Raw genomic sequence first — 12488 nt, 5'->3', positions numbered from 1 at the left:
TTTTTATATACTTAAGTATGTGTATTATTGCCTCTTTCAACAGACTGTAAGCTCCATGAGGACAGGGACTACTTTGTTTTTGTCTTCATATTCTGAAGGCCTAACGCAGTTACTGGAACTTAGTAGGTTCTTAATAAATGCCTTAATAAACACCAGGATTTGAACCTTGGTCCCCTGACTCCATATCCTGTGCTTCATCTGATTATGTCATAATGTCTCTCCTCAACTATAAAATGGAGATGACATAATACTTCCACCACTTACCCCACGGGATTATTATGAAATATTCTGAATATTTTAAAGAATTATAGAAATGTGAAGTGCTGATTTTTCTTATTTGCTTTTTGAGTTTTTTAGTAGGTATTTCACTTCTGTAACATTTCACTCTTAGAGAATTGCTTTGACCACTAATAAGTTAAATGACTGTCCTGTGGTCACACAGCTAATGTGTCATAGAGATGACTGACTCCATAGATAACTATAAGAGAAGAACCCTATAACTGAAGCTAGAAGGTATGTGGTTGTTAAAATTCCCAATTCCAACAATAAATAAGACATTTGGAAGCAGCCAGGAGAATGACTTTCATTTTGAAGGAAAGACAATTTGAAAAACCCAGTATTATTTGTAACTTGTTAGGAACTGAACAAGAGAATTCCAAAAGGAAAAGGTATTCAAGCTATGACACAAAGGAACATACCATAAATTTGGGCCTAGTCAACAGTTCAAAAATATGGGTCTTTGCCAAAAGTATTTGAGGCATTCTTTTTTTTTTCAGGGCAATGAGGGTTAAGTAACTTGCCCAGGGTCACACAGCCAGTATGTGTCAAGTGTCTGAGGCTGGATTTGAACTCAGGTCCTCCTGAATCCAAAGCCCATGCTTTATCCACTGTACCACCTAGCTGCCCCCTATTTTGAGGCATTCTTGGCCTGAAAAACTAGAAGTGAACAAAAATTGGGCTTGCAACTATACCAAACAATAAAAACACAAATAAGTACAGTTATTAAAAAAAAACTAATTATATCAATTTTTTCATTCTAAAAAAGAGAACTTTAACTGAGGAATAAAAGAAAGAACCAAGAAGGATCACCAAGAAACTGAGAAGGACCAAACAGGCTATAGATTTTAAAGGAATTTTAAAACTCCAGAGAAAAGAAAAAGGAAGAATTGAATTAATTTTCCACAGATTAGATCCTATGATCCCCTATAAGTGAATCAATATCTTTTGTCAGAGGGATAATACAGTAGGAAGATGCATAAATAGAGAGAATATGTGTGTGTGTGTGTGTATAAAAGTAGAGAATTAGGGATTTGCTAAGAGAGAAGGCTGTGAAAGAACAGGATAAAAGTAATAGAGGGGAGAGTCCAGGATATGGGGAGCAAAAAGAGGATTTCTACCTGGAAAGGAAAACCCCCAATAATTTGAGATATACGAGAAGTATCTAAAATATAAATACAAACAAAATGGGGGGAATTGAAGTTATGGAGTATAACTAGTGAGACACTGAGTTATCAGATTAAAATACAGACTTTTCTCCATTTACACAGGGTGATCAAATCTAGTGTTATTTTGTTATATAATTCCCAACAACTAAAGGATACCATACATGCCATCCTCAAATTCCAGGGCTGCTCGTTTGATGATCCTTTCTCTTACATTATCACCAGGCTTGGATTTGGCTTTCCCACCATCTTTCTTTCGAACTGATAAACGCTTTAAAAACAAGCAGAAATTAAACTTCCCATCATTATTACTATATCTTGTATTTTATCATTGATAAAAGATAAAATATTAATGATGCTCCTGATGAACAGAGATGAATTTCTTTTTGTTCCCATGCAAAGGTCAATGAATTCTAGTGGAAAGGTAGAGAGTGAAGGAAGAGGGGAATGGATGTCCTGGTCTCTAGGTGGTCAAGAAACAGCTGGACAGAACTACTAAAGGTAAAGCTATCCTTCCCTTAGCTGAGAACCAATGAACCTGCACCATTCATTACAAATTTCCCCCAATGCTAGAAAACAAACATTGGAGGTCAGATTTCACAATGGCTTCCCTACTTTACAAGGCTGCTGCACATAGACTATTTCATGAGCATTCTATCAAAGCAACTTGTTTTTAGGTACATACCTTCACAAATTCCGAAAAGAAATAAGATCAGTGTGTTCTTATTTCAGAACTGTTCACTCTTACTCAGGAGTCCTTAACTTGATGTCTTAAAATATATTTTTAAAATAAGGTTTAAAAAACATTTTTGATAACTTTATTTTAATATGATTGCTTTCCTTTGTAATCCTATGTTTTGCTTTATTATTTTCAAAATATTATTCTGGGAAGAAATCCCCTATAGGCTTCACCAGATTGCCAAAGAGATTCTCCCCCCACCCTCCACCCACACACAATTTTTGAAAACCACTGTTCTAAAGGTATACTCAAGTTTCTTACGTGATGAGACAGCTCTAAGACATGTGGAGAACCCTGATTCTTAGACCTAAGGAGTAGAGCCTCAATAAATTCCATAGGATAGGCGTATGGAACCCAAGTCCCCCAGTACAAGGTATACTAGCCCCCTCCTTATCCCAACACCCTGTTAACTACTTGGGGAAGACAAACATGTTGAGTTGATTACCTCAATTCTTTTTTCATATGTTTTTCCCTTTATAAGGCGATGAACATAAATCTTAGGAATATGAATGTCTTCTGGAGCAAATGACCCAACATCAACAATTTCTTCAACCTAGACAGAGAGGAAAAGTAATCATCAGATAACAGGATGATATAGAGGGTTATTTTAAAAACATACAATTAGTTTCTTTTTTTGGCAGGCAATGAGGGTTAAGTGACTTGCCCAGAGTCACACAGCTAGTAAGTGTCAAGAGTGAGGCAAGATTTGAACTCAGGTCCTCCTGAATCCAGGGCTGGTGCTTTATCCACTGTGCCACCTAGCTTCCCTCCCCATCTTCTTTCTTTTAAAAAAATTTTTTTTTACAATTAGTCTCTAAGAAAGTCGATAACATGTGTGTGTGTTTATTTGAACATAAAAATGCCTAACAAAAGAAAGAGAGAGCATACCAACTTTTCGGATTCCCCAAATAGAAGAATAATGAATAGCAGTTCACATCAATATACACAGTTTATAAAATTCTTTCTTCATAACAAATGTGTAAGATATGTAGGGAAAGTATCAATGCTTCCATTTTACAGATAAGAAGACCAAGGATGAGAGATCATGGAAACTAAGAGTTGGCAGTGACCTCAAAGTCAATTTTTCTAACCTGGAGCTGAACAAATCCTAATAGAGAAGAGAAAGGTTGGAGAAATTAGTCAACTTCCAGAACTTTCTTTTTTTTTTTCCTGAACAATTAAATGACTAGAACAGGGTAACAGAGTTAGTTGTCAAAGCCAGATCTTGAACACAGTACTTCTGACTCTTAGACTGCTGTAATTTCTACAACACTGGCTACATACTGCATCTATAAATTAACTGTTAACATGTATCAACATGCATGTTGGTGAAACTGTCATCCATCCATTCCAGGAAACAATTTGGGATCATGACCCAAAAGTCATTAAACCATGTATACTCTTTGACCCAGCAACACCACTACTGGGCTTATACTCAAAAGAGATCAAAGGTAGAGGGAAAAGAACCCAGATATACAAAAATACTTATGGCTGCTCTTTTGGGGGGCATGATCTGATTTCAAATCCAGCCTTGGACATTTACTAACTGTGTGACCCTGGGCAAGTCACTTAACCTCTGTCTGCCTCAGCTTCCTCATCTGTAAAATGGGGATAATAATAACACCCACTTTAAGGACTATGGTTAGGATCAAATGAGTTAACAATTATAAAGTGCTTAGCACATTGCCTAGCTCATAATAAGTGTTATATAGATGTTAGCTATTATTATTTTGTAGAAACAAAGAACTAGATACTAATGTGGTAGATATCAGTTGGGGAATGGTTGAACAAACTATGGGATATGAATGTAATAGAATAGTATTGAGTCATATGTAACATAGGAAATAATGAAATGGTTTCAGAGAAACTAGGTGAGATTCCCCTGGTAAGCTGGAGAGTGAGAGCAGAATCAGAAAAACACTTAGATAATATCAATACCATAAAAAGGACTAACTATGAAAGACCTAAGGACTCCGAACAACGCTATAAATAACCCTGATTCCAGGGAACCAATGGTGAAGAATGAGATTCAACTCCTGACAAAGAAGGGATGGACCAAATATGCAAAAGGAATCACAGATCTCCGGAAATGGCCAATGTGGGAATTTTTTTTTACCTGACTCTGAATTTTTGTTACAAGGAATTGGAGTTCTTTTCTTGTAGAAGGTAAAGTAAGAAGAAAGGAAATGAATGCTTTTTAATTGAAAAACAATGAAAATGGGACAGCTAGGTGGCGCAGTGGATAGAGCACCAGCCCTGGATTCAGGGGGGCCTGAATTCAAATCCGGCCTTGGACACTTAACACTTACTAGCGGTGTGACCCTGGGCACCCCAATTGCCTCACCAAAAAACAAAACAAAACAAAACAAAAACAAAAAACAATGAAGTTGAATAAAAATGCATACCTGGATTAGAGCAACAATCTTGCCAAAGAAAAATATTCTATCAATATAACTGCATTAAATTGTATGATCTAAACCTTTGTGCATGACAACTCAAATGTGCCAAATGCAATGTCACATTCTTCATACTCAGACTTCTAAAATTAAAAGGCAAATTTTATCATATAAATGACAAAAATCAATATTATCTCCAGTCTGGACAATTACACAGGTTTTTTTTTCTTTAATTAAAGTTGTAGATCTCTACTTTTCACTTATAATTAATTTTTTTTAAATTACTTTCCCCCTGAGATTATTATTCAGGCCACTCACTTTAATAAAAAGTCAAACCTATTTTAAAACTAGTTGTTTATTTTGGGGTGGTGAAGGGAGGAATGGAGTAAGTAAAAAAGAAACTGTTTTAGAAAAAAGCACAAAGAATACCAAGTGACAAAATCAAGAGGAAGTCAGTTAACATCACCCCAGAAATACAATCAAGCTCACTTACTAAAATCCCAAGAACTGTTATCCTTGATGATTATAAGTGTGAGGATAACTACAAACAGACAGGACAAATATGGAAAAGTGAGGAGAAGTTTAAATATCAAACTAGAAGCCCTTTATTGGCAATAATGATAGAGAAGAGGGGCAGCTAGGTAGGTGGCGCAGTGGATAGAGTGCCAGCCCTGGATTCAGGAGGACTTGAGTTCAAATCCGGCCTCAGACACTTGACACTTACTAGCTGTGTGACCCTGGGCAAGTCACTTTGCCCCAATTCCCTCACCAAAAAAAAAATAATGATAGAGAAGAATGATAATAATGATAATGATAACAACAATACTGAATGGGTTTGTGCAAAGGAGAGTTCCTTTCAACTGAAGCTCCCACTCTCCTAAAGTGAATTCTCCAGATTATTTTTTCAGTGGTAGTCATTTTTAGAAACAGTACTACAAGCACCCAACAAACTATTCAGGAGCTGAAATATCCTGTTTACTCATACATTCCTCCATCTTTAAGAGATGCTTTATTGCTAAAATAAAGTAAGGAAGCAATCACTTTAGTAAAATGCCCCCTGGGTGGCTGTGGTAACATGGGTAAACACTCCCAGGAACAGCCTATCCCAGTCATAATTACTCCCCTTCTTCAAAGGTGCAGTTAAAAAAGTGTCAAACCTCTGTCAGTTATCTTTTCACTTTCAGTAGATAAAGTAGGTAAAGTTAATCCTTCTTCACTCACCCTATGCAAGGCTTAAGAGAGATTCCTGAGAGAGAGAGAGAGAGAGAGAGAGAGAGAGAGAGAGAGAGAGAGAGAGAGAGAGAGAGAGAGAGTGTTTGCCTGGGGGAATATAATAAGAAGGGGAAATGGAATATTTTTTTCAAATGAGGAAAAAAGAAAGAGAATGTATATAGTAGGAAGAAGAGATATAGGAAGAAGGAGAATTAGTACTATGTGTGCTGAGGAAAGCCTACTAAAACTCTTTCTATTCTAAAAAGAAACATATAATACCAGCAAATGCACTTATTTCAAAACCAACTGAAGTATCTGTACAGAGAGAGGGGGGTGCTAAGATAACAATACTCTCAGGATGTCAATTGGTTTTTTCTCCAATTGTCCCCTAAAGAATAGTAATGATACATGTACACAAATATTTATAGCTGCTCTTTTTGTGGTGGCAAAGAATTGGAAACTGAGAGGAAGTCCATCAATTGAGGAATGGCTCAACAAGTTCCAGTATATGAATGTAATGTAATATCATTGTGCTGTAAGAAATGATAAGCAGGCAAATTTCAAAAAAACCTTGGAAGACTTACATGAACTGAGTGAGATGAGCAGAACCAGGAGAACATCATACACAGTATCAACAATATTGTGTGATCAATTGTGCTACTTTAACTCTTCTCAGCAATATAATGATCCAATACAATTCCAAAGGACTCATGATGGAAAATGATCTCCACATCCAGAAAAAAGAACTGTGGAATCTGGATGAAGACTGAACCTTACTGATTCTACTTTTTTCTTTTTTGAGGTTTTTCCCTTTTGCTCTGATTCTTCTTTCATGACATGACTAATGCAGAAATATGTTTAATGTGATTTGTACATATATAGCCTATATCAGATTGCTAGCTGTCTTGGGGAGGGGGGAAGGGAGGGAGGGCAGGAGAAAAACTTGGAACTAGAAATCTTATTTAAAAAATGTTGAAAACTATCTCTATATGTAACTGGAAAATAATAAAATACTTTCATGACTTTAAAAAAAAGAATAGTGATGATCTCAGCTCTGCCATTTACTGTGTGATCTTGGGTAAATCATAATCTTTCTGGGCTTCAGTTTCTTCATCTATAAAAGTAGGAAGTTGGACTCAATGATCCTTGCAGTTCCTTCTAGTTCTAAATCTATGTTCCTACGGTCCAGTCATCTTTGAGAAGGAACTTTAAGAAAAAAGAGAATTTGCTTTTTCATTTTGTGTTCTGAAGACTTAAAAAAAAAGCTAATGACTACCTTTTCTTGGTAGGATTTTGTTGTTGTTGTTTTGCCCTAACATCTCTTCCTCTAGAAATATTTGTCTTCTTTCAAAACTCAACTCAGTTCCTACTGCTTTGTTTGACATTTAAGCTTCTCCTCATTTTTTGGTATTTACCCTGCCTGGTTATCATAATACAATCTTCATGGGTAACAGTTATTCAGATTAGTAAGTGGGGCCAAATTTTGTTAACTGACTTCATATTGTAATTTAGGAGGTTTTTATGTTTATCTTCAAATCAGACTTCATCCCTCTAAATCCAATCCCCTTTAAAACACAAGAAAATAACCAGCTAGTTTTAAATAGCAGTTTGACTTAGGGCCTTTATACTCTTATGGAATATAATAATATATAAATAATAAATGAATATATGAATAATATAAATAACATATAAAATAATATAAATATATCCTAGTCAATGGCCTGCATAATAATAATTTTGGAGAGAAAGTAATTTTGAAATTTCCTCTAGGAGAATTGACCTGATCCCTCCACTTACTCATATTCTCTTAATTTTTGAATAATCTTGTATTTACTTTTTTTGGTAAGGCAATTGGGGTTAAGCGACTTGCCCAGGGTCACACAGCTAGCAAGTGTCAAGTGTCCGAGGCTAGAATTGAACTCAGGTCCTCCTGAATCCAGTGCCAGTGCTCCATCCACTGTGCCACCTAGCTGCCCCTTGTATTTACTTTTTTTTTTTTAATTTTTGTAGGGCAACAAGGGTTAAGTGACTTGCCCAAGGTCACACAGCTAGTAAGTGTCAAGTGTCTGAGGCTGGATTTGAACTCAGGTCCTCCTGAATCCAGGGCTGGTGCTTTATCCACTGTGCCACCTAGCTGCCCCTTTGTATTTACTTTTAATATACATGTTACATAATTCCAGTAGAATGTAAACTCTGGGAGCAGGAATTATTTGGTTTTTTTTCCCCCTGTATATTCATAGGAGCTCAAACCCTGCTTTACACACAGTGGGCACTCCATAAAGATAATGATAATGCATTTTAATGAATGGGCAGCAATCAGATGCAGAATCTAGTCCTGACTCAGCTACTCGCCAGATATATAAGAAAGCAGGAAAATCATTTTTTTTTTTACCTCTTCTGAGCCTCAATTATTATTTGTGTGTGTTAGACTCTATGATCTCTAAGGTCCCCCCTTAGCACTGATAGGGTATCATTTGTCTGGAATAGAAATATGTAAGATATTTTAGTCATCAATCACTTTTGACATCTTGGTCCAACAACAATAACAAAATACTTTCACACAATTCTTTGTAAAAGGAGTTTATCAAGGAAAACCTAAATTCTTTCTGTTGCTTTTACCTCAATCACTGTTTTCCCCCTTACTTCACCAAATGAAATAGCACCAAAAGTTACCAAATCCAGACAATGTTTTATTACAAAGGGCAAAGACGGCATATGTTAAAATAAATGGAACTAAAGAATGTGCTTTATTAGAAATTTTTTTTAAACCAAAAAAAATTTTTTTAAAGAATCATGAGACTAAAACTAACCGCAATTGATAAAATCAACAGGAAAACATCTTTCAGGTTAAAGAAACTACATCTAAAATAGCTGTTATCATTATAGCATATCCATCTCAAATAATATCAACATTCAACTTTATTGAAAAATTCTCATGTGAAATCAAAGCTTTCTTGGGATTAGTTATCAGAGTTAACAGCTAAGGGAAAAAAATACTTGGGAGAACAAACCAAAAAGAAAACATATGTTTTCAGACAATCTGTGGGGAAAAAAAATCCAAACTTGAAAAACTGAAGAAGCAGAAATATATTAGAGCTGAAAACCGAACAGGCAGAAGAATTTAGCATACTAAATTTTGAAATCCTGTGAAGGAATACAGAGAGATGGTCAGGGTTATTTATGGAATAAGTGCTGGGAGAAAAATATGCTAAGGTATAGAAAATAACATGGGATCAAATCCATGAGGTAAAGAAAATGAGCTCCCCAGAGAAAAAGGACAAGGTCTCCCCACCACCACCATCACACACACACACACACACACACACACACACACACACAAGATCATTAGACTGGGACAAATACCCACTTGTGATAATAGAGGAGCAAAGGTATCAAAATGAAAGATGGAGTAGCTGCTATGGTTCTGCATTCCAGACCGAGATAAATAAAGAGCAAAGGTAGCCGGGAAGAACAGAGACTTTTCACTGGTACTATGTAGAGTTCTTCTCTAGCACCATCTGGTACTACCCAGAAACCCAGACACTTGAGACTTCTCTAATTAGTACATGTCTTTATTCATTAACAGGAAAATGGAAGCTAGGAAATGTTCATTGTTATTGATTTGAACTTCATTTAAAATTATCATTTATTGTTCCTCCTCCCCAGCCCTTTTTATGATGCTGAAAAGTTCTATTTTTAAGCTTCTGAGAAGGATAAAAGTTATGTTCCTTCCTGGGTGACACCATTTTCACTTTTATTTGACAAATGCTTATTTATATCCGATTTTCTAAGGGAACAGGGGAGCTACACAGCAATAATTTTCTTCTTTTTTTTGTTGTTTTGGAGCCAACACTATTTATTATAACTAAAGAAATGGCCTAACCCTTGAAGGTCGTTAATGAAAAATGCTGCACACTTGGCAAATTCTGTATGAAAGATACAAAATGGGGGAAGCTGTAGGAGGAAAAGTGATAGTGTTTTTCAGAATCATCCTAACCATTTTTTAAAGATTAAGAACTATTATTTTCTCTGGTAAACACACACACACACACACACACACACACACACACAGAACATATACACAGAACAATAAACAAGAACATAAAAATACCCTAAGGTTAGCAGAGACAATGATGAAACTAGAAACTTGGGTGAGACATCATATAATAACTACAAAAATAGAATTCTATATGGAATATATACACATATCAGATGATAGTTATTATCAATGCAAAATGCAGAGGTTTTTCCCAATTAACAACCTTTTTTTTTCTCTTCTTAAATTCCCATATAAAAAAAGAAAATAAAGAGAAGGAAAAGAAAAACTTAACCCTTGTAATGAATATGCATAATCAAAAATTTTGTATCTTGTACCCATCACCTCTCTGTCAAAATATGAGAAAGAAACATTCTGGAGAGCAATTTGGAACTATGCCCAAAGGGCTAAAGAACTATGCACACCCTGTGATCCAGCAATACCACTGCTAGGTTTATAAACCAAAGATATCCCCCCAAAGAGAAAAAGACCTATTTATACAAAAATATTTATAGCAGCTCTTTTAGTGGTGGCTAAGAATTGGAAATCAAAGGAATGCCCACCAACTGGGGAATGGCTGAACAAGCTGTGGTATATGATGGTGATGGAATATTATTGTGCTATAAGAAATGACGAGCAGGATGATTTCAGACACTAAACTGATGTATAGTGAAGTGAGCAAACCATGAGAACATTGTACAGAGACAGCAATATTGTTTGATGAAGAACTGGGAATGACCTGACTATTCTCAACAATACAGTGATCTGAGACAATCCCAAAGGACTATTTCTGAAACATACTATCCACCTCCAAAGAAAGAACTGATATTGATGGAACACTGGAACACAAACTGAAGCATGCTATTTTTCACTTTTATTCTTTTTTCTTTTATTCAGGTTTTCTTATACAAAATGATTAATATGGTCATGCTTTGCATAATCATACATGTATAACCCATATCTGATTGCTTACCTCCTTAGAGAGGGGGGAAGGGAAAGAGGGAAGGATGGATAAAAATTGGAACTCAGAACTATGAATAAAAATGTTTATTACTAAAAAAAATATGGGGAAGGAGCAATGTATTATCATCAGTCCTCTGAAGTCATGATTGGTCCTTGCATTGATTAGAGTTCTTAGGTTTTTCAAAGCTGTTTTGTCTTTATAGTGTTGCTACTATGTAAATTGTTCATCAGGATTTGCTTACTTCACTCTGCATCAGTTCAGTTTTCCCAAATTTATCTGAAACTATCCTTTTTTGTAAGTTCTTACAATAGTATTCCACTGCACTTATGTACCATCATGTTTATCCATTCCTCAATTAATGAGTACTCCCCTTTATATCGCATTCTATGCCACCACAAAAAGGGCTGTTTAAGGTTCGAAGTTGAAGAGAAGGTGCTTGATATGAATCTTCACCTACATCTCCTTACACTGATGAAATCACAGGTATGGGAAGGAGGGAGGCAGACAGGCAAGGAAGGAAAAGAAGGGAAAGAAGGAAGAAGGGAAAGAAAGAAAGAAGGAAGGAAGGAAGGAAGGAAGGAAGGAAGGAAGGAAGGAAGGAAGGAAGGAAGGAAGGAAGGAAGGAAGGAAGGAAGGAAGGAAGGAAGGAAGGAAGGAAGGAAGGAAGGAAGGAAGGGTTATGGGTCTGGGTACTTCATTTGAATGACCCTGGGTACCCCAGAAGTTTTGTGGGATAAATAAAAAGAACTTTCTTCTAAACCAAACTAAACCAAAGGACAAAAACACCTTAAGAGATAAGTGGCACCAGATTGGGACTGAGCTAGCTCCAGGACCACCACCCTTCATTCCTGTCTCCCCCACCCCTTGGGGAGATAAGATTAGGTGTGACTACTGTCTTTGTGGCATGAGGGGGAGAGAGATGACTCGAGAGATCCGCAGCCACCCCTCACCCAACTGCCCCAGCCACCACCAGTGGGGATGGTCTTCCCCCAATAAGGGAACTTTTAAAAGTCAGATGATCACTCTCATCAGTCCTCAATAAAAGTATCTGCTTGTCTCCTGCTCGAGGAGATAAGTATCTCAGAGCCACACTCTGTGCCATGCCTTCTCCCCATGAGAAGTCCAAGGATTTCTCTCTTGGATTCCTTTCCCTAGCACCTAAATAAACTATTATTTTATTCTAATTGGATTTGTGTGCAAGAGGGTGTAACTCTTTAAAGAGAAATTTCTAAGGACACCTATCCCAAAACTCCACCTATTTCCCCCATAACATAATGAAGAAATCAGTTAGGAGTCTATAATTATTAAATGAAATCTATATAAAGCACTTAATATAGTGCCTGGCACGTAGCAGGCATTTAATAAATGCTTGTTGCCTGTCTTCCTTCTTCTTATGATTACTAGACCCTTGGCTTCTGCAAAAATAGTTTATTTGCCTCAAAAATAGAAAAGAATTAGAACCATAAGTTTATAGGAAACAGACAAGTTGAAAAAGACCTTAAAGGTCATCTAAGCCAGAGGTGTCAGACATGCAGTGGCAACACTTCCAAGTGCACTGGAACCAGATTAAAATGTCATAGGAAAATACTTTTTTAAATAAATAAAATAGGGGCAGCTAGGTGGCGCAGTGGATAAAGCACCAGCCCTGGATTCAGGAGTACCTGAGTTGAAATCCAGCCTCAAACACTTGACATATATT

General features: G+C 36.4%; 1 protein-coding gene across 1 annotated transcript in view; it reads right to left on the bottom strand.

The window, feature by feature from the left end:
• Positions 1 to 12488, bottom strand: part of OXCT1 (3-oxoacid CoA-transferase 1) — a 187469-nt gene that overhangs the window by 98755 nt on the left and 76226 nt on the right. Inside the window, exons 8-9 of the mRNA XM_043979700.1 lie at positions 2627 to 2734; positions 1602 to 1713 (exon numbers count right to left, since the gene is read on the bottom strand). Coding sequence (XP_043835635.1) covers positions 1602 to 1713; positions 2627 to 2734 — 220 coding nt within the window. The remainder of the gene's footprint in view (positions 1 to 1601; positions 1714 to 2626; positions 2735 to 12488) is intronic.

This window comes from Dromiciops gliroides, chromosome 1, assembly GCF_019393635.1.
Source record: "Dromiciops gliroides isolate mDroGli1 chromosome 1, mDroGli1.pri, whole genome shotgun sequence".
NCBI lineage: Eukaryota > Metazoa > Chordata > Mammalia > Microbiotheria > Microbiotheriidae > Dromiciops > Dromiciops gliroides.
This window is presented reverse-complemented; position numbering and strand designations above follow the sequence as displayed.